The 23701-nt window shown below is 40.5% G+C and overlaps 1 protein-coding gene across 3 annotated transcripts in view; it reads left to right on the plus strand.

Annotated features, from left to right (window-relative positions):
* SVEP1 (sushi, von Willebrand factor type A, EGF and pentraxin domain containing 1) overlaps positions 1-23701 on the plus strand; it is a 180153-nt gene that overhangs the window by 4357 nt on the left and 152095 nt on the right. For 2 of the 3 annotated variants that reach the window (XM_050942936.1, XM_050942937.1), the window contains exons 1-2: positions 12517-12697; positions 15085-15261. In XM_050942936.1, coding sequence (XP_050798893.1) covers positions 12610-12697; positions 15085-15261 — 265 coding nt within the window. In that variant the 5' untranslated portion in view covers positions 12517-12609. Of the gene's footprint in view, positions 1-12438; positions 12698-15084; positions 15262-23701 lie in introns of those variants that run through there. The other variant, XM_050942935.1, reaches the window with a different exon arrangement.

The raw sequence follows: 23701 nt of genomic DNA on the forward strand, positions 1-23701 counted from the left end.
GGTTGTTGTCTCTCTGCAGTGCTATCCTCCTGCATGTTTACCATGACGTAAGAAACCTAGCAGATGGAGGACTCAGCCTTCTAGACATATGGAAATATGAAAGACGTGTATTAGCATGAGCCACCAGTGAGGTCCTGGGACAAAGCCCTGGTGAGAAGTTCAGCCCCATCATCATCCTCAGTTGCTGGGATTTCCACTAAAGTGCTGTTCATGGATCTTGTTCCATATTTCCCAGGTCTCTGGCTGGTTAGTCTTGCCTACGTGCTCAGGGTCTGACTGAATGCCATATTTGGGGTCAGGAAGGAATTTTCCCCTGGGTCAGATTGGAAGAGATTGTGGAGGATTTTCACCTTCCCCTGCAGCATGGGGCACGGGTCACTTCCAGGTTTAAACTAGTGTTTAAATGGTGGGTTCTCTGTAACTTGAAGTCTTTAGATTGTGATTTGAGGATGTCAGTAACTCAGCTGGAAATTCTGGGTCTGTTACAAGAGCGGGTGAGTGAGGCTCAGTGGCCTGCCATGTGCAGGAGATCAGACTACATGATCATGATGGTCCCTTCTGACCTTAAAGTCTATGAGTCTGAGTCTATTTCATATCAGCACTTATCTAGCAGGGATTTGGTACATTTGAAGATCCATACTCTATAGATGCTGAAAAGGAAAGGGCCCAAGAGCCTCTTGATGCTACTTTGTCGAGCAGTCACCATGTGAAACTGAGGTGAATCTACCCTGTGATTGAAATAACCAAAGTCTTGTTTATTTCACTTGATAACACTTTGGGCATCCAGAGAGGGAGGTACTGAAGCTGACAGTGACTGCAGACTCAGGAAGATAACACCATCATCTTGCATTCACTTCACCTTCAGAAGGTATTCTTTGCAACCGTATGGGCTAGAAACATCTTTTATGTTTTAAATGATAGTCTAAAATCTGAAGAAAAAGATGATTTAGACTGCCCTATTTGCCAGGGAAACCTTTCCTCAGATGAGAGGATTTTTCAAACTTATCTTTTGACAATCATCTTTGATAGTATTTAGTTCATTTTTTTTATTGAGACGTTTCAAGTTGTGTTGATGTAACCACATTCCATACTCTGATAATCTATTTTACGAAAATATAGTTTCTAAATCTTAAAACATTTTCTAGACAACACAACCTTCCTGACTCTCAGTAACCCAAATTTAGATGAATAAATCTAAAGATACAGTTTAGATATTAGAATCCGAATACTTGGGTGCATCACTGTCATAACATTTCTTCGCAGATCTGGACCTTAGTGTCCAAAATATGGGTGTTAGCATGAAAACCTCCAAGCTTAGTTACCAGCTTGGACCTGGTAATTGCTGCCACCAGCCAGGAATTCTACAGTGCCTAGCTCACTGTGGTTTCCCCAAAACCTTCCCTGGGGGACCCCAAGACTCAGATTCCTTGAGTCTTACAACAAAGGGAAATAACCCCCTCCCCTTGTTTCCTTGTTACTTCCTCCCAGGCTCCCCTCCCTGGAGGACCCTAGGACATTTCCTGCTTCCAGTCCTGGAAACACAAGTACCGAGAGAGCTAATCTCTCTCCCCCCCTCACCCAGAGGGTATGCAAAGTCAGGCTTAGTAAATCTAACACAAAGAGATTTCCCCCCTGACTTCTTCCTCCCACCAATTCCCTAGTGAGCTGCAGACTCAATTCCCTGGAGTTCCCACTAAAGAAAAACTCCAACAGGTCTTAAAAAGAAAGCTTTATATAAAAAGAAAGAAAAAAGGATCTCTGTATCAAGGTGACAATATACAGGGTCAATTGCTTAAAAGAAAAATGAATAAACAGCCTTATCCAAAAAGAATACAATTTAACACATTCCAGCAACTACACACATGTAAATACAAAAAAACCCAATATAAAGCTATTGTCTTACTATCCTTGTACTTACAACTTGGAAACAGAAGATTAGAAAGCCTGGAGATTCCTGTGGTCACTCTCAGAGCTGAGAAAAAAACAGACCCAAGACAAAGAACAAAGAACTCACACCCAAAACTTCCCTCTACCCAGATTTGAAAAAGTCTTGTTTCCTGATTGGTCCTCTGGTCAGGTGTTTGGTTCCCTGTGTTAACCCTTTACAGGTAAATGAACATTAACCCTTAGCTATCTGTTTATGACAATCACTCATGAAAAATTAAACAGCTCCTGACATGTTAGCATGTTAACCATGGGAAAGTGTCAAAGGTGTATTCTCTTCTCGTTGTGCATACATAGAAACGTTAATGGAAGCTAACCATGTGCGGTGAAGGGAGCGCTTATGCACAAGGATAGAGTGCTTCCTTTTTGTCAGTCTTAAGCAGTGAACAATTTGTGATCATTTTTGTTTGTTTTGAAGTTACACTGCAAAGATTTATTTATAGAAAATAGTGTGAGCTATTAATCATTACGGATAAAACACTCTGAAGTTATGGGTTAATTGAAAGACTAATTGCCAGTAGCCTCCTGAGAAATCATTCACTAAAAATAGTGATAGCCACAGGTGGTTTTTTTCTCTTCACATGAAAGTGCAATTAATTACTGTCTAAAATGGAAGAAAGAAATATAGCTGTGCACTGTTGCTGAGTTAAAGTAAGAGTTAATGTAAATGTAGACTTTAAAAGGCAGGTCAAACTGTTACAAGGGGCATTGTACAACAATAGTTAAGGGAGTTATTTAGAAGTATTTTATGCTACTAATTATTAAACTAAAAAAGGTCAGATCCTCAGCCATGGTCAATCAGTATAGCTCCCTTGACTTCAATGGAGATATGCAGCTTTACACCAGTTGAAGATCTGGCCCAGAATCTGCAGAATTAGACCACACACCCTATCTATTTTTGAAAGCATCTGGTCTTTTTAAAAAAAATCTGGCTTTTATCTTCTAATCTGATCTTGATAGTGTATAACAAGCCAGTATGTCAAATTCAGTGTTCTTTTGTTACCCAATTAACAAACATGACAAACAGTGGCTTACAAAAGAATGTAAGCACATTTATTAGAGTAAACAATTTTAATGCTTATTTAGTGTTTGTTTAAATGACTTATGTTGCTTTTGTTTCTTCTTGATGTCAAAAGCATAAACTTACAGAGTGCAGAATTATTATCCATTGGGCTATCGATGATCCGATTTCAATTTCAACACGTTTTAAGGATAATTCTTTTCCAGTTTAGTTTCAGATATTTGTTGTGTTGTATCTTTAAAATGCAGTTCTGCTCTGAAAATTGACTATGTAAAAAATGGCGCAGTCTTATTCATCAGATCTACTCCCTGTGTGCACTTAGAGTCATATTTGTGGACTTCATTGACAACAGATGAGTAATCTCATTTTTATTCCTGCAGAATTGACATAGCTAATATAGAGTGAGCAGCAGATTCATTTCCATCTTGGGCATCATCAACAGGATATTCACTAAAACCTCCCATCGGTTACAACTGTTCAAACTCTCTGAAGGCTACACAGGTCTCACCGTGGGCCTTACTTGGCTAGTAGAATGGCTTTTGATGCTTGTGATAGAAAAAGTTGGAGAGAACCCAGCTTAACTCTAAGATCCCAGGTTGAGATTGCAGGGCTGGCAGTTTACAAGTAAACAAATATGTACCTTTTAAAACTGAGCAAATTTTATATGGAATCCTTGAGAGACAGTAAACAAGAAACCCTACAATGTGCCCATAATGCCACTATCATAGAGTCACTTTTCAGAATACAACCACACTTGAAGTCCATTTAGTGCTGTGATTGAGAGCCCTGGATACTGAAGTTCTTTGTGATGTCTGTTCACAAAATAAGTACAGCATGGTCAGCGACAGCTCACACTTCTCCACACTATTCATTAATGATCCTAAATACTGCCATGGAGGGACCAACTCTAGGAGTGAAAGGGTAATTCAGGCTTCATGTCAATTCAGATCCTTAACCTTCCTGCTGAGACTGGCAACAAGTGAGCTATTCAGCATTCTTTGTGAGGCTAGACTGTGTAATGTGGACATCCGTTCATTAGGAATCAGTCTGTTAACGCCCTGATATTATATATCTATCATACGCATTTTATTCAGAAGAAATAAAATCAAATATTTGGCATCATCTTTTTTTTAAAGTTCCTTTTGGTTTATGAATAACTTAAAATGCAAACATTTGCATAATACAACAAATATGCAAATTCAGCAGCTGCCCTCCCACACACTTCACATACGTTGCAGGGCCAGCCAGATGCTCAGAAGCTTTCCTTTCAGCACATGCAAAGCTTGAAGCTGATAGGTGCTTGGCACACATTGCCTGGTCCTCTCCTAGGGCATGTCTGCTCTGGAGCTGGAAGATGGTCTGATTGAGCTACTCCGTAAAAATAGCAGTGTAGCCATGGTGGCATAAGCTGCTAACTGTCCTGAATATGTATCAATGGTCCCAGATGGGATTGTACTTGGGGCAGCTAGCCTCTCCCGTCATTCACGCCACTGTGGCTACATTTCTACTTTTAGAACACTAGCTCAATCAGAGCTAGAATGGGTATGTCTCCTCGAGCTGGAATTTACATCTTTTAGCTCTAATATATACATGCCAGCTATGTCTACGCTGCAGTCTGGGTTATGATTATAACACATGTAGAGACATCTGAGCTAACTTTAATCTCGCTAGCTCAGATACCAGGAGCATTGAAGCTGTAGCAGTCCAGTTTTCAGTGCAGACTAGCTGCCAGAGTAAGTGACCAGGGCCCCAGGTGGGCTGGAACAGCCTACACTGAAGGCTGTATTGTTATGGTTTCACTACTGTTGGTACCTAAACTAGCTAAATTAAGTTATCTCAGATATTCCTATGCATGCTGCAGTCACATCCCCTGGCTGCAGTGCAGATACACGTAGACCAGGCAAACCGAGTTGAGTGTCTATGGGTACGTGTGCACAGGAGAAAAACCCACATGGCAGTGGGTCTCAGCGCCCTGATCAATTGACCGGGGCTCATGCTACAGGGCTAAAAATAATGTTCGGGCTCAGGCTTTCCTGGCAAAGCTGATTTTTGACCTGTTTTGCACTGCCAGGATAAGAAGTGCTATCTGAACTTCCAGCATTTTCAAATGAGAGATGATTACAATAAATATCACACCTAAAATGTGTGTTTGGGTTTCTGGAATATTGCCAAAGCTTTTAATACACTAGACATCTTGTTGAGGTATTGGAAATTAGCCATCTTGTTGCCTGAGGTTCACTTTTCATGTGTAGTGCTGAGGCCCTTTCTAGTTTGATCCATCCCATTTGGTCTGTCCAGTAAGCCAGTAACATTCTCATAGAGTTTAAGGCCAGAAGGGACCGTTATGTTCATGTAATCTGACCTCCTGCACATTGCAGGCCACAGAACCTCCCCACTCACTCTTGTAATAGACCCATAACCTCTGGCTGGGTTACTGAAGTCTTCAAATCTTGATCTCAAGACTTCATGTTACAGAGAATCCACCATTTACTCTAGATCAACCCAGCAAGTGACCTGTGCCCCATGCTACAGGGGAAGGCGAAAACCCTCCAGGGTCTTTGCCAATCTTACCTGGGGCAAATATTTCTTTCCAGCCCCAAATATGATTACAAGCTGAAAACAGTTCAGAAGTGTGTTTTAAGAAGAGATGGAGATGAGATGACATGGAAGAAAGCAAAATGATGAAAGACAATGCATGTATAGAGACCCATTTTGCCTGCACATGGTAAGCACGTACTTCTGAAAATTCAGTCATTCAGAATTACTGTAACAACAGGTGTCAGATCAATTGATTAAATCTACATAAGTGATTTGGTTTAACTGAAATAACATCATTGTAATAGAATACTGCAACAGGATTAGCCTATCCCACTCTGAAAATCATAGTTGTGCTTGGCTTCTGTGTAGTAGCAAGAGCCCATTTCTTATGGCACTGACGTGCTAATCTATGGGCATTTAGGGCAATGTAACATCCTTAATTTTGTGCATGCAGCTCTCATTGTGGAAATGCAGAAAAGAAGCAGTGTGTCTGCAATTACATATTGGAAAGGAATGGTATTCATTAGAGTAAATCTCTCCCTGGATAATGCAGGGAAAAAATCTTGAGAAAACCAAAATAAAACAAACTTGCCTGATTTCATTTATTCTCACCACTCCTATTCACATGTGTGAAGAGCAGCAGTCTGTCTGAGGTCTTAAAGAAAATTTTCAACCAAAGGTCAGAACCACCAGCTATCAATGTTAGCTCCTCTTTTGAATGGGAAAACCCTAAAAGAGTAGAGCATCTCAATGTAACAGCCAAAACAACAGTGACTAGTGAACCAAAAAAGAAGGGATAAAATCAGTTGATAATACTTCGAACTTTTATTTCCTCTTCCATCCAACAGCCTCAGAGCACTTTAACAAACATCATTTGAGCCTCCTGACCATCTTGTGAGGTTCAGAAGTATTATTCCTAATTTGAGGATGAGTAGCTGAGTCACACAAAGGTTAGGCTCCCCCCCCCCCCCCACACACACAAGGCACTAATGACATTAATGTCTCAATTGACATGATGGGGATTTTGAGACTACTCTGAATTAGACCAAGGGCTTGTGCATCTTCCTGTTGCTCACAGGTTACAAACTAGATAAACATAAACAAGCTGTCGATACAGAAAGGACAAACGGCTCTGTGGGTTGGTAATGAAATGCAAAGAAGTTATAGCAATCACTCTCTAAAACACTTCACAGTTACTAGTTGTAGCTCAGTATTTCCTAGGTATTCCCTGCACTCCCTTTAAGGAGTCCTGTAAATGTTGGCATAAGGGAATACCCAGGGAATACTGTAAATCCTGGGGTAACATTATTTTGGCATCTAAGATAACACTGAAACTTTTTAAGGACAACCACTCTGCTGGCATGACTCCATCCCGGAATGCCAGGGGCTGAGAGATGTTATCTGATGATTATCTGAGCTGAATTAGTCCATCTTAGTTCAGTTCCTCATGGACAAGTGTCTTTATCACAAATGGCATTTTAGTTGGCAGCCTTTCAAAGGCCAAATATAGAACAGGCACAAACACTGAGCAACTCTCTCACTTCAGAGGCAAGCGAACAATAACCGCAGTTCCTGTGCTGTACCTGTTCAGTGGATACGAAGTCTTCAGTCTCAGATACTGCCGATCCCATACCTTTCACAAACCCTAAATCAATACTAAAAACAGAGAAAGGCAACGAGCCCTGGAATTCTTATAAGAATTATCTGTTCTAACTGCTGAATTTCTAGAGCTGGATTTTGTGTACTAACTTGGTTACACAAGACTACATTTTTATAATTCTGAGGGCTATTTCTGGCACAGGGGAGATGGCTAGTCTGCCAGATACTTGTACACACTGAACTGAGACTGAATACAATGCAGATGGTAATAACTTTTTGCTAATGTGAAAAGAATGTTGAATTTTGTCATAGGAGTAAAAGGATTGTGTGTTGAAACAGTCTAACGCATCCAATCAGTGCTTAAAACCTGAAAGTAGGGTAAAAAGAAAAGCTTACTACGGACCCTCTGCAATAATTAACCAGCATTGTGACCATTTAATTGTGTTTTCGGTTGGTCTCTTATTAAAATTACTTTACTGTAATTATGATATGGACCACATTTTCAATTAAACAGGTCATTTAGGGCCTAATTTTCAGAAATGCTGAGTATGAAGTCCAGGCAGCTGTGTGTTTTCAGTGCCTCTGAGAAATAGATCCTATCCAAATCTCCAATATAACTCACGGGTTCTTATGTTCAGTCCATAAAAACTCAAGACCTGATCCTAAAAAATACTTGTGCTTAACTTTACGCATGTGGGTAGCCCCATTGAGTTAAGGGGGACTAGTGATATGAATAAAGTTACTTGTACATAAATGTTTATAGGGCGAGGGGCAGAGTTTGAGTCATTCTACTTATGTAAATTAAAGTTGAAATGTTTAGAAGAAAAGTGGCTTTTACAAGACTTTTCTGGCATGGCTGCGGGGAGAAGAAGGTGATACAGATTTTCATTAAATAAAACTGATGAAAAATGTGTGACAAATGTTTGTGGGAAAAAATGTAATCCATTTGGCCTCAGCTCCATCAGTGACCATAGATTAGGGTAAAATTTACCAAAAATATCCAACAGTTGTAGACCCTTACTGGAATATCAAGCATTCCTTCAAGTAGCCTGTATGTAATGCCATGTTCATAAAAAGAGGCAAAGCAACCAATTGGAGTGTCTACCATATGCATATAATTTAAAAATAGACGTGTCTGCTTTCTTTGCTCAAATGCTTAATATCTCTCCGTTTTGTTCTTTTAGTCCTCTTCCTTATACAACAGGGATTCTATATCTAACATACAGCTTAAGGGTCAAGCTATTAATTTTTTTTTCTAGGAGCAACATTTAGCTGTCTGATTGTCTCTTTGGCAGGTTCCACTGTTGTCTGCATGTTTTGAATGCACACCAGGTAACTTCTTGATCTCTGGTCTGAAGCAGCTGTTTGTTAAGCTGGCATACAATTGGTGTCACTTTCCTTTTAATTAAATGCTCTTTGTCCAGAAAATCATTTTTGGAGATTGGTTCTTGATCAACTGTTTTTCAGTAAGTGCTAGATCAGGGTATAATAATTTTAAAGGGAGATTTTAGGGTATGGTCTTGTGTAACTGTTTCCTAGGTTTCCATTAAATGTGCTGTGACAGCAGGTGGCCATGATACCCACTTTCCTTCAAGATAAAAAAAAAGATTTTAGATTTTCTTTCTGACACTAAAATGCGAAAGGCATGTATATGCATTAAATAAACATGCCTTTAGCATTTTAGTGTCATAAAGAAAATCTAAATTTTTTTTATCTTATATATATAAAATATGATGTGCTTCTACCATGGTAATTAATTTGTGATCTGGGATTTATGAATTCCAAAAGAAGGCATAATCATGCCATAATGCTTCACAAAACACAAGTCAACATGGACCTGATCCAAAACCCCACCGCAGTCAATCAGAGGCTTTCTCCTGATTTTAAAAAGTTTTGGATTAGGCCCTGTAAGAGGTAACGACCAGTACACCCGCACCCTCAATCAGTCTGTGTAACTGATATAAGGCCTGATCCTGCTGTCTTGGCTTAGGCAAAACTCTCACTAATGTCATATCTTACACAGGATATTACTACTACTTGTTAGCTTTGACATTGGTGTGTTGACAGCAGTATAGCTAGCAGGTGAACTAGCAGGTTCACAATCATTGAATGGGTGATGCAGTGACATTTAAAACAGTAGCTTTAATGGTAATTGTAGAAGTTAAGTTTTTATTTTTACACACTTAAAAAAAAAGTATAATTTTGAGGATTGCCCCCTTGGACACTTCCAAGTACAGTTTCCCTGAACCATTCCAGTAAAGGAGTTGCAGCTAGCAAGGGATATGAAGGTAACAAGAAGAGTTTCTACAGGTATGTTAGCAACAAGAAGTAGGTCAGGGAAAGTGTGAGACTCGTACTGAATCGGGGAGGCAACCTAGTGACAGATTCTGTGGAAAAAGCTGAAATAGTCAATGCTTTTTTTGCCTCGGTCTTCATAGACAAGGTCAGCTCCCAGACTGTTGCACTGGGCAACACAGTATGGGGATGAGGTGAGCAGCCCTCAGCAGTGAACGGACAGGTTAAGGACTATTTAGAAAAGCTGGACATGCACAAGTCCATGGGGGTCCAGATCTAATGCATCTAAGGGCGCTTAGGGAGTTGGCTGATGTGATTGCAGAGCCATTGGCCATTATCTTTGAAAACTCGTGGTGATCGGGCTGGGGTCCCGAACAATTGGAAAAGGCAAATATAGTGCCCATCTTTAAAAAAAGGGAAGAAGGAGAATCCAGGGAACCACAGACCGGTCAGCCTCACCTCAGACCCTGGAAAAATCATTGAGCGGGTCCTCAAGGAATCCATTTTGAAGCTCTTGGAGGAGAGGAAAGTGATCAGGAACAGTCAGCATGGATTCCCCAAAGGCAAATCATGCCTGACCAATCTGATTGCCTTCTCTGATGAGACAATTGGTTCTGTGGATATGGGGAAAGCAGTGGATGAGATATACCTTGATTTTAGCAAAGCTTTTGATACCGTCTTCCTCAGTATTCTTGCCAGCAAGATAAAAAAGTATGGATTGGATGAATGGACTATAAAGTGGATAGAAATCTGGCTAGATTGTCCAGCTCAATGGGTAGTGATCAATGGCTCGATGTCTAGTTGGCAGCCAGTAACAGGTGGAGTGCCCCAGGGATCTGGCCTGGGGCCGGTTTTGTTCAACATCTTCATTAATGATCTGGATGATGGGATGGTTTGCACCCTCAGCAAGTTCACGGATGACACCAAACTGGCAGGAGAAGTAGATATGCTGGAGGGTAGGGATAGGGTTCAGAGTGACCTAGACAAATTGGAGGATTGGTCTAAAAGAAATCTGATGAGGTTCAACAAGGACAAGTGCAGAGTCCTGCACTTAGGATGGAAGAATCCCACGCACCACTACAGGTGGGGGACCAACTGGCTAAGTGGCAGTTCTGCAGAAAAGGATCTGGGGATTACAGTGGATGAGAAGCTGGATATGAGTCAACAGTGTGTCCTTGTTGCCAAGAAGGCTAACGACATAATGGGCTGCATTAGTAGGAGCGTTTATAGCAGATTGAAGGAAGTGATTGGAATGGGTTACCTAGGGGGCTGGCGGTTGGAATCTCCATCCTTAGAGGTTTTTACGGCCCAGCTTGACAAAGCCCTGGCTAGGGTGATTTAGTTGGTCCTGCTTTGAGCAGGGGGTTTGACTGGATCGCCTCCTGAGGTCTCTTCCAAACCTAATCTTCTGTGATTCTATGAAAAGTGTTTTAGGGGTGGTACAGTAACCTATTGCAGTCATATTCCGAGAAGGAAAGCTGGAGGTTCGAATAAGAAGATATCTCATCCAGAAACATTATGGTGCATGTGGTCTTTGCTTTTTCTTTGCAGATATTTTGCCTGGCAAAAGTTTTATACAGATTCCAATCAAGCTGATTGTAAATGGATAGATTTAAAGCACTAATTTGCAAGATTATGCATATACTATACATCTACTCTTCAAAATGTTTTGCAAAATATATTCTGAAAATTAAATGACAGATGTTTTGCAAAGTGCTTAATCAACTGGATGGCATACCTGTGGACAGAGAACATATCTCAATATTGTAGTTGAAAGATTCAGAATGTTTAGTGTAAGACCGAGTGAGTATGTTTAGCATGCTCCAGTGTTTAGGACTCAGTCCCACAGTGCTAACTCAGTCAGAATTGTCACTAACTCCAGTTAGTCTTCCCTGAGAAAGGACTGCACTATCCAGCCCTTAGTCAATACAGGAATTGTGTTCCTTCATTTTAATGAGGGTGAGGAAAATAAGGCCTTTTGCAACAGGTTCTGCTTCATAGTAGCATTTCCCAGAGGAGAGGACAGGACTCAGCTCTGTCCTTCATGTTACTCCTGCCCAAATAGCAGATGTTACCCACATTGTAGTACACCAAACATGTTAATACACTATCCTGGTCTCAGTCCAAAGAGTTACAGTTTGTGGCTGGGAATCCTGAATGGCAGCAGAGATTTCTGCCTCTAAGCTATAGACTTGGGACCTTAAATTATTCTCTGAGTGGCTGGCCGCACAGATTCTGCTCTTGATGCATGTGCATGCACACGAGATCAGAATTGTGGACTGGCCGCCGCTTCCCGCAGCTCTCATTGGCCGGGAACAGCAGACTGTGGCCACTGGGAACTGCGAGCGGCTGTGCCTGTGAAAGGTCAATTTAAACAAACTGTCTCGCGGCCCACCAGCAGATTACCCTGACAGGCCGTTGCCCACCACTGTGTTAAAGGGGTCAAGTAAACGGTTTTGCTCTGAACAATGATTTCAGTTGTGAAATGTGTGGCCCACTATGATAAACTGCAAAGGACAGGGGTCAGATCCTCAGCTGCTGTAAGTCACCATAACTCCGTTGCCACTTTCCTAGTTTACACCATCTGAGAATCTGGCCCAATCGGTCTTAAGTTGCATCTACAGTGTACTATCCACCCTACTTGTTACCTAGTCAGAGTTGATGAAACACTAATGGAGGTCTTCTCACCACCATAAGAACTGTGTGTTTGAATTTTCTTTTTCTTTTTGCCCTCTGCCAGAGCAGATGATTTTATTTATTGCTGTGGAAAGTGGCTCATTGGCCCAGTGTCACAAATTCTCAATATCTGTATCATGCCAGGAGTCTGAGCATATAAAAATGAGTCAATATTTGGCTTGATAACCAGTCTCTGATTAAAGATTGTTGATCTTCTTGTGTTAGTACTGGGTGGTCCAGCAAAACTGGATTAAATCAGAAAGCAAGCCAAATAAAAGGAGATGCACCGTGGAAGAAAGTACAACAAGAAGGTCATCCACTGCTAACCCTTTGCCTGAGACGTATTGTTTTATACTCTATTTCAGCAAATACTGCAACACTCCCGTGAAAATGCCACAAAGGTGATATTTCTCATTACTGATGGATATTCCAATGGAGGTGATCCTAGACCCATCGCAGCATCCTTGCGTGTAGAATTTGGAGTAGAGATCTTCACATTTGGAATATGGCAAGGCAACATCCGAGAACTAAATGACATGGCTTCCCATCCAAAGGAGGAACACTGTTACCTGCTTCACAGCTTTGCAGAGTTTGAGGCTTTAGCTCGCAGAGCTCTTCATGAAGGTATTACATTTAGTAACCCTGGAAGTATCATTTCAGATGCTATAGAGAGCATAAGACTGGCTGGAAATACAATAACTCCTCACTTAAAGTCGTCCTGATTAACGTTGTTACGTTGTTACATTGCCAATCAATTAGGGAACATGCTCCATTTAAAGTTTGCAATGCTCCCTTCTAATGTCGTTTGGCAGCCGCCTGCTTTGTCCACTGCTTGCAGGAAGAGCAGCCCGTTGCAGCTAACTGGTGGGGGGTGGTAACCAGGGTGGACTAGCAGCCCTTCTATCAGCTTCCACTATCAGCTCCCCACTCCCCTAAGTTCCCTGTGCTGCAGCCACTTAGCAGGCTATCAATTGCAGCTATCCCTCCCCCCTACTGCCATGTGCTGCTCCTGCCCTCTGCCTTGGAGCTGCTCCCAGAGACTCCTGCTTGCTGTGCAGAAGGGGAAGGGGGAGGCTTATGTCAGGGTGACCGCCTCCCCCCTGCTCCTGCAGTCCACTTACCCCTTCTCCATATAAAGCAGGGAGGGGACGTGGAAGGAGAGAGACAGAGAGAGCTTGGGGCAGCAGCTGCTGTCTCAACTTCCTGATCCACTTAAAAAGACAATGCACTTAAGGGTGGGTCAGCTTACATAAAGGGGCAGTGTGCTTCTGGCTCTATCTCCCACACACAATGTGTGTGTCTGTCTCTGTCTGCTGTGCTGTCTCCCCTCCCTCCTGTTCATGCTGCCTTGATGAGAGGCTACATTAACAACAATGTGTTAACCCTCGAGAGCTCAGCCGAGTGCTAGTTCATCATTTAGCAGCAAGGCATTCCCTGGGAAATATCCCTCCCTCTTCCACCCTCTAACTTCACCACGTCAACCAAGCTTCCCAATCATCATAGCTGCAAACAGTATTAAATTGTTTGTTTAAAACATATACTGTGTGAATGTCTATATAATACATAGTTTTTTGTCTGGTGAAAAAAATTTCCCTGGAACCTAACCCCCTATGTACATGAATTCTTATGGGGAAATTGGATTTGCTTAACATTGTTTCGCTTAAAGTCGCATTTTTCAGGAACATAACTACAACCTTAAGCGAGGAGTTACTGTAACAGGCCTTGTGAAATGTTTCATATAGGTGTTGTAGTCTCTTTTCTTCGGTATTTTTCTTGCATTCATTTGTATTACATTCAACAGAAACCAACAGATTTCAGGAATTAAAGTAAATAGTAGATCTTTTAAAGTCAACAGATTGGGCCAAATTCTTCTCTTTGATGTGCATGTACATTGCCCTTTGGACCAGTTTCAAGGCTTTGTTTTACCTGAGTAAGAACTGGGTAAGGATGTCAGGGTTTGGCCCAATGGAGATTTTGCCTAAATAAGAACTTTGGGCCAGTTTTCAAAGGTATTTAGGCACCTAAAGATGCAGACAGGCCCTAGGAAGGGCTTCAGGATTTGTCTCAGTATTAATAAAAGCCTTTATATACTGTGGGCACATATTTAGAATATTTCAAAAATTCATAAAAATACCACTCGTAAATGTGACATTTCATTAGGTATAAAAATACTATAAAATGGAACTGGTTTCTGATGTTTACCTTTATGAAGAATTGTCACTGAACAAAAAAAAAAGAGGGTGAGAGTAGCTGTTAAGAATATATGGCTGGATCTTCACTTGGTGTAAATAAGTGTATCTACACTCGCTTAAATGGAACTATGCAAATGCACATCAACTAAGAATCTATCCATGAGTATTTATGTAGTTTTGATTTAAGTAAACTTTCTGATTTAACATGAATATGGTACTAGGGTGACAAGACAGCAAATGTGAAAAATCGGGACAGGGGTGGGGGGTATTAGGAGCCTATATAAGAAAAAGACCCAAAAATTGGGACTGTCCCTATAAAATCGAGACATCTGGTCACCCTATATGCTACATATCTACCACCAAATTCTTTTGGTGCATGGTGTTTTTTTCTGTTTTAAAGGATGTTTAATTAGATCTTTTTTTTGTGGAGGCGGAAAATCTACTTATTTTTAACAGTTACATATTCAGTGACAGACTGATCTCATAGGGTCATCAAAGTCAAATTCATTCCTATGATTTTGGTGGAACCTAATTTGGGCCCTTGTTTTCCTTTTAATTCTTGCATTGAGGCCAATGATAGTTTTGCCTTAGTAAGAACTGAAAAGAAACTGAGTAAAGACTTCAGGATTTTTGCTTCATAGACTTCAGTGAGCATTTTCCCCTAGTTAAGAACTTCAGGATTTGAGACATACATTGCAAAGAACTGAAGTTTTTCTTCACATCATCATCACCACAAGTGAATATTGGAACTATAAAGTTTTCAGTGACATTTCACTAATTATTAACTTTTGTGGCCTTTGTAATTGATTTGTATTACAGATCTGCCTTCTGGCAGTTACATTCAAGAAGATATATCCCATTGTTCATATCTCTGCGAGGCAAATGAGAACTGCTGTGACATCATGGCGAGCTGCAAATGTGGCACTCACACAGGGCAGTTTGAATGTATATGTGAAAAAGGGTACTATGGTAAAGGACTACAGCATGAATGCACAGGTCAGTCTCCATTTTTCAGATTCCTCAGTTTATCTACATATCCTAAATGTAAATCTAAACCAGGTCACATGAAGTCATATGCTGTTCTGCATGCAGATCTATGACTATGGGTCTGATCCAGGGTCAGTGGAAGAACTAAGAACTCCCATTGACTTAGTAGGTTTTGGATCAGGCCCTTGTGCATTAATCTTAATGCAAGCGGTTCTTACATTAAACTCATGATAAACGAATACTCTTGGATTCTCCCAAATTGGCTTTCACTTGCCAGAGAAGAAAAAAGTTCCAGGTTGCTAAGCAGAAACATATCACATTTCAATAAGACTTTTGTGTGACTGTTTTTGTGAACTGCCCCTTAGTAGTGCTGATAGAAAGAGAATCCTGTGACTGAAATAGAGACATTTATTGTATCCTATAGGAGAAACATGAAGGCAGTATTTTGGAATTCCTGGATTCCATATAGCATTGTCCATGAACAAAGATGAAATAGTCAGATGCAATATCCATCTTCACAGTAGACATTCATTTATTACTCATTTTTCACATATATAGCCTGAACTGCTTGAAGGGAAATAAGGAGGAAAATGATTGCACTGGTCTTTTGTGAAATTAGCTTTCAGTTCAGGGAAACACTGGATGCTACAGTGATGAGAGCTATTATAAAAATATGGTTGGATGGATATCAGCCATTTTGTCATTAAGAAATCCCTTTTTACTAACAAAACCAAATTCAATTTAAAGTTTTCTTGCAATCAAAAGATCATCTAAGGAAATGCTTTTTTAACATAATGGAATGATTACAATAAGTGAAGGGAAAATATGCTTGTAAAAGGGATATACAAGTTGTGTTCAGTTGCATTAACTTTAAGGGGAGAGAAATGTCACAATAATCAAGTATCAGAGGGGTAGCCATGTTAGTCTGGATCTGTAAAAGCAGCAAAGAGTCCTGTGGCACCTTAAAGACTAACAGACGTATTGGAGCATGAGCTTTCGTGGGTGAATACTCACTTTGTCAGATGCAAGCTCATGCTCCAATATGTCTGTTAGTCTATAAGGTGCCACAGGACTCTTTGCTACTTTTACAATAATCAAAACACTTCTTAACTTTATTCTATTTAGTTTATAAGCTAGTTAAGAGAAGTAGTTATAATGAAATATCAACAGAAAAACAAATGTAAGATAATGTTAATACTGATTTGTATCAATCTTAATTCTGTCTCCATGCTCTCACATGTGTAATCAAATTTTCACCATCTGCCTCATGAAATGTAAGCCTGCTCTGCTGAGTATATGAATTACAACAATATTATGGCCTTTCATGATGTTTCATAATGTTTGTTTTTAAAATTAAGGTTATGTGGTTGTTCGGTATCATTTGTAACTGTTGTCAGGCCTCTATTTGCTCAAAGGGTAGAGTGGAAAGGACACCGATAGATCTGGGATGTAAGAATGGAGGGTATCTTCTCAGATCTCTGTGAGAAGGATGACTAAGGTATAGCACAGGGGTTGGCCACCTTCAGCACGCAGCCCATCAGCGTAATCTGCTGGCGGGCTGCGAGACGTGTTTACGTTGACTATCTGCAGGCATGGCCCCCTGCAGCTCCCAGTGGCCATGGTTCGCTGCTTCTGGCCAACAAGAGCTGCAGGAACCTGAGCATGTCACACTTTAACTTCAAATTTCTTTGCTTTCAAGAATATTTCATTCTACCAGTTATTTTAAGTGACATATATTCTCAATCCTAACTCAATTTAAAAAGGTGGGGTTTTATATCTGATTTCTTCTGGCTCAGCTTCTCAAGAAAGAGCATTCCTATGGCAAAATATGGCAAACGTATTCAACACTTATGCCTCTCAGTAGTTTGTACAGGTAAATATTGTTTTTTATTAGTACTGCAGAAGTCAAATGTATTATATGCAGTGCCAGTGAAGTGTCAAGTCCTGCCATCTGTGCGTCATCTGGCAAAGTTAATGAAAGTTGCACACTTGTATTTTTGGATAGAATTGGCCTGTTCTTGCGAATATAACTTAATCTACTGAAGTGTTGTATTGCCTCTTAGGAAAGAGAGAGAGACAAAAGGTCATATGTATTCCTTAAAAGAAAAACGTATTTTGAAATATTGTTTTCTGAAGTAGATTGCAGCGTTTTTTATTGAACTTGCCCCTGGTGAGCATAAGTATGGTTTTGTAAAGCACGAGGAATTTCCAGACTGTATGCTAGCTCCTATTCATGGTGTAACGTGCGGGAATGCTGCTGGCAAGTTTGCTTTGGTGGGACTTGATGATGGGCTGTGATTAATTCTGCTGCCTTTAGTTTTCAATTTTTTAAGCTTGTGGATACCATTGTAGATCATCTTCAGTTCACAGGATATGACTTGCGCATTGGGTTTTCATCAAGATAGAAAATTGTTCTCCTCCTCTAATGTATATATATGTCACGTTCTGGGGTGCAATCCAGACCAGTGACGGGCTGTGTCACTCCCTGCCCCACAACCTTGGGTGCCTCTCAAAGGTTTGCTGTTGTAATTCCCAACCTGGGCTGCTCACAAACAGCCTACCAGCCTGCAGGCCGCATGCTCAGTATCTGTATAGCTGCAGCCTTGGTTTAGCAGCTCTGACCCCAGCAGCCTGTCAGCAATACATCAGTCCACCAGCCTTGGTTACTACTTGCAGCAGGACCCCAACACACTCCCAGTCCCAGATTATCCCAATAATGTGTGTTCTGCGCTGTCCAGCCTTCTCTTGGAAAGTTCAGATATTAAAGGTTTGTTGTTCCGTAAAGAGTCAATATTCAACAGCTTGCTGCTTTGACTGGAGTCACTGAATAGTTCAGTCTAAACACAGCACTGGATTGGTTTATATTAGAAAATAAAATAAATTTATTAACAAAAGAAGATGGGATTTTAAGTGAGTTCAAGTGTAAGAAAGAAAGTTAGAAATGGTTACAAGTAAATAAAAGTGAGAGCATGCATTTAAAAGTCTAGAACTTAATCTATCAAGTTTTAGTTCAGGGCTTTTGTTCAAGATGGCCTTTCTCATCTGCAGTCTTCCAGCAAGATGGTGACTGACCCTTTCCTTGGTCAGGATCTTTCTCAGAGGCTGCTGGTGCATTTGTCATCTTAGGTGAAAGAGCAAGAGAGAGAACTTGGGGTTATCTGCCTCCTTTCTTTTATTGTCCGGTGAATCTTGAAAGTGGAGTCTTCTGAAGATTACCCCTTCAAAGCAAAGATTATTCAAACTGTAAAGAAGGTGACATGGAGTCTGGTGGTGATGGAGTCTCTATGCTCTTCCTTCCCACCTGTGTTTGCTGAAATGCAAATTTGCTTTGTCTCCTTTCATTTACTCCCCCAACTGTCTTGAGGACCTGTTTACTACTTACCTGTAAATTGAGGTAAACCCACATTTCTCTGGATAGGATAGACCAGTTTAACAACCTTTGCCTAGGCAAGGCTGAGTGGTTTTGAACATGTGCTAACAGCGTCATCGGGGGATTTCATAACTTTACGTATAATGTTGCTACCTACGTTTCACCATGATATAATTGACCAGTGAGTTATTAGTTTTTAAATGATACCTCACAACACATATTTTGTACAAAGATTATTACAATAGTGTGTAGGGTGTGAATACAGGGGTGCTTTTGATCACAATGTGCTTTTTTAATTAAAATTATTCTATTTGTGCCAGTGGTTAGATGCGTGGTTTATAGCATTATATCTGAGGCAACAAAATAATGGTGTAAAGTCAATGAAAGCAGTACTTTGCTTCCCTAATTACCCAAAAAATGGCCTTTAGAAAGTCTCCATAAAATAAAATGAGAGCCACATGCTCAACATCAGACAGCAGAAATTGGCCCTAAACCTCCTCCAGTATTGTGAATGATTTGCCGTATAAAGAGGAGCAGATGGAGTGTTCTATGCTTTATGCAAACAAACAAAGTTAAGTGAGTCATGGCCCACACAGGAGTCACACACATTCAGAGATTTCCATGACAGCTGTGACAAAGGAAGTCCATGGAAAGTAAAATATGAGACAGAATGATGGGAGAAAGAGAAACTCAGAGAAATATCAGAGTGCTAAATTCTACTTGGAGATGCGCGTACGTAGGAAGCTGCTAATATCGTGGCTGGCCCTCGGTGTTGTGCAGCCCTAGTGAAAAATATTTTGGTTTCCACCCCACAAACATCCCCAGATGAACAAAGCAGATATCTTATGTTTCCTTTCTCTTCCCTTGGGTGCACCTATCACATTTCAAACTTATGTAAACTCTCAGATGAAAACACAGCAGCTGCCGCTAAGCAAAAAAAAAAAAAAAAATTGCCTTTACACTCTGCCATTGTACAGAGATAGACCTAAGATGTTGCTGCTGTCCTATCATTTTTAAGATAGCCTATAAAGTTCCTTCTGTTCCAAGCCACACAGAATGCTAAAATATAACCTCTTTATCTCCTTCAGCCTTGCTTTCTTGCTAGGTCAGGGACTGCATCTTCTTCACAGCCTCCCTTCACCTGCAGTGATGTTCTTTAAAGTTAGGCTCTCAGAAGCAGAGTTCTTTGGCAACTGAGTTCTTCATGGATTGAATCTCCTCTCAAAGACATGATGCCACCTGAAATGTGGTGCCCTAGGTGGCCACTTTACCAGTTAAATCTAATCATGCCCCTAAACATTGTCCTGTTGTCTATGACATGACAGTCGTCTTCCATCAATAAGACAAGCACCTTCGATGGTTTCTTTAACTGAAAAATATGGATTTCATATTTTACAGCACACACCGTTCATGAAGAAGATGTGTGGTTGGCAAAGCATGAATTAGTAAATAGGAGATTTATAGCAATGCTAATTTAAATGCATATGTTATATGTAGACTTTTTTTGACTTTGCTGCATGAGAATGGAATGTGAATAATGATGGCAGTGTGGAATTTAAATAGTACCATCTGGATGAACAGTTCAAGAAGCTGTCTAAGCTTCTACCATATTTCTAACAGGGATGCAACAAAGCAATTATAATCCGAATATACGACATATCAGTTTTGCGAGCAAATAGTATGTTAATTAGAGCTGTGCAAAGCCTTTGCAATGAAACCCAAAACTACATGAAATTTTGGCTTCATTACAAGCTTGAAATCCAGACCAAGTCAGATGAAAGATTTGAGAGAGTTTTTTGAGGACATCTGGGCCCAGCATGAGTGAGCTTGAGCAGACTTATAACTTTATCAGTGGGCAAAACTCTTGGTTTTTCAAGGTTTGGACCCAAATGTGGTGATCTCAACTGAGTTTTGTTATGAGTTTTTCAAGGTTGTTCTAACTTAGAAATGCAAAGGAAAACTTGGTGGGTGTGTGTGGGGCCGGGGGGGGGGTAAAAAAAGAACTTTTGGTTGGGGAGGAGCTCCTGGTGATTTTTGTATATGTCTTATTAGCAATTGTTTCCTCAGTAGGACAGGAAGAACCCTGATACCAATCAAGATTATAATAGGCTATAGCTACTCTGGCATCTTTTGCTGTAGGGAGGATTCTGCTCCTCTTTGGAATCTGGGTAACCCTTTCTCTGCCCGCTGTAGTTTTCAGGAAGAGGTTCTGTAACTTTCCTACTTGTAGTGGTAGCAAGTGGTGGGGCTGAGCCAGCCACTGTCCAGTGCACAGTATGCTTGGGAAGTCACAGAGTGCATGGGATTTGAGGCTTCCAAAGTGTGCTGTGCATCTTGCCTTGTGACTACCATGAAAACCACACTGGAGAAGCATCAGCAGCTGGCTGAGATCCCACCAGTAAAAGGTGGGTGAGGAAAGGAGTGCAAGAAGAGGAGAGTGGAGAAATGGATTGTAAGATACTTTGCCTTCATCTCAGTGAAATTTCTGGCTCATTTTGCTGGTTGGGCAAAGGTGAGACTTGATTCCTCTTTTGTCCAAATGGTTTGGTCATCCCTAATTTGGACCTCGGTAAAAAAGAATTTCTGCTGAGGCCAAGAATTGGTAGATGGAAAGAATTGGAGAATGGGAAGAGACTGTCTAGGAAGGAGTATGGCAGAAAGAGATCTAGGGGTCACAGTGGACCACAAGCTAAATATGAGTCAACAGTGTGATACTGTTGCAAAAAAAGCAAACGTGATTCTGGGATGCATTAACAACTGTGATGTGAGCAAGACACGAGAAGTCATTCTTCCGCTCTACTCTGCACTGGTTAGGCCTCAGGTGGAGCATTGTGTCCAGTTCTGGGCACTGCATTTCAAGAAGGATGTGGAGAAATTGGAAAGGGTCCAGAGAAGAGCAACAAGAATGATTAAAGGTCTTGAGAACATGACCTATGAGGAAAGGCTGAAAGAATTGGGTTTGTTTAGTTTGGAAAAGAGAAGACTGAGAGGGGACTTCATAGCAGTTTCAGGTATCTAAAAGGGTGTCATCAGGAGGAGGGAGAAAACTTGTTCACGTTAGCCTCTAATGATAGAACAAGAAGCAATGGGCTTAAACTGCAGCAAGGGAGATTTAGGTTGGACGTTAGGAAAAAGTTCCTAACTGGCAGGGTAGTTAAACACTGGAATAAATTGCCTAGGGAGATTGTGGAATCTCCATCTCTGGAGATATTTAAGAGTAGGTTAGATAAATGTCTATCAGGGATGGTCTAGACAGTATTTGGTCCTGCCATGAGGGCAGGGGACTGGACTCGATGACCTCTCGAGATCCCTTCCAGTCCTAGAGTCTATGAATCCTTGGCGATAAATTCTGGGAGCATTTACTTATTTAAAAATGCTCCTCTGTAGTGGAATTTTATCATGCTATGGATTATTTTCTTCAGTTTTTCAGTTTATATATTTTATGATAGTGCACTGTGGCTTATACATGAATATACTGTATTAAAATGACCAACTGTAGCAGAAAGAGAGAAAAGAAATACACTGACCTAAACAAGAGAGAGGGATGTAGGATTTCCCCAGCTAACCAGCCAGGGATCTGTGCCTGCTTTTTATCAGTGCAAGTGTTCATTGTCGTCATTTTTTGGTTCTTTATACTGTCTGACTTTTTCCAGACAATGGTTTGAACACGGCATTACGAATTAAAAGTGCAGAAAGAATGTAAATGGAGATGTGATATCATGAGGATATTGAAGATTAAGCACAGAGACAATGATAAATTGATGGGGAGGCATGTGTGGAAAATTGACAAATGATGCAGACAACGGTATGCATGGATTCGGCTTAGATAATAGGAAGGTAATTTCCATTTAAAAATCATAATTTTAGGAATTTAAAACAGAATTAGAAAAATATTTGTAATCTTTACTGTTATGTTTGAAAATAATCAGGTGATAGCCATTTTAGTTTGAACAGGATATAGATAAAAGTTATACGATATTTGTTTGGGGAGGGGGTTAGACGTGTGCTAAAAGATATAGAGGTATTTTTATTTTAAAGAAACACATGCCTATATAAACCCAACTTTTCCTGATTTGCCTTTGGAAACTCATTTAATAATGCTTCACACTACTTGTCAGATTAGGAAGCAAAGGAAAGGCCACATTGAACTGGTGTGGAATGACACCAGATTTACTGTAATGTAGCAAATATTAGAAATATTCCTTTGCTTTGGCAATAACAAATATATGTTGGTAAACCCTTGATTTCAGGAGATCATTTACTAGTAAATATTAGTTTAAAGCAACAGTGTGGGAGCCTTAGTTATGTTTTTCATTATTGTGTGCTTTGATATGGTAGGAATGGCTCTGATTCAGACTATGAAGTCAGATGAGTGATATCTTGTACTCCATTACAGTAATAATTTTGCATATATTATAAATGGTTCCTGGCAATGAAGTGAATTATGAGCCACACATGTGTCACTTCTTTCATGAAGGTAGGGAGTTCTTGATTAAAGCTTATTTTCTCTTGATTCCTCCTCCTTATATTTACACAATAATACAAAAGAGGTTAATATGGCACTGTGTATGTGGTTAAAGGGAGGGTTTAACAGATTTCTGGGAAACATTGCTTATGCCAAAACAAATCCCATGTGATCTGACTTTGCCGCATAAACGTTGTGAAAAGAAGACTGTAGCAAAACTAAAGCTTTATATGAATACAGACTTTAAAAGGAATGGAAGGTTGTGGGGTTTTTTTTTATTAGTGATGTGATTACCACAACTCAGAGGTGGGGCTGGCCACACAGACTCCATGCAGAAGAGAAGGACATGCGGATCTCATCATCTTCAAAACAGAATTTGGATCCAGACTCAGTTCTTTAGACACACTAAAATAACAATCTCTGGAACCAGATAATGAATTTAACACCATGAACTGGCAACGTGATAGTTTAAACACAGCTTAGTACTTGGCCTGCATGAATGTAAAGAGAGAAATTGGATATTATGTCCATCTGCTGTGGTCCCCATTCTGTGCCCCACCTTTATTTTTAGCAGAACAAATGAGCCATGTTTTTGCCCATGGCCTTGTTATGAT

Source organism: Gopherus flavomarginatus, chromosome 3 (assembly GCF_025201925.1).
Source record: "Gopherus flavomarginatus isolate rGopFla2 chromosome 3, rGopFla2.mat.asm, whole genome shotgun sequence".
Classification (NCBI taxonomy): Eukaryota; Metazoa; Chordata; order Testudines; family Testudinidae; genus Gopherus; species Gopherus flavomarginatus.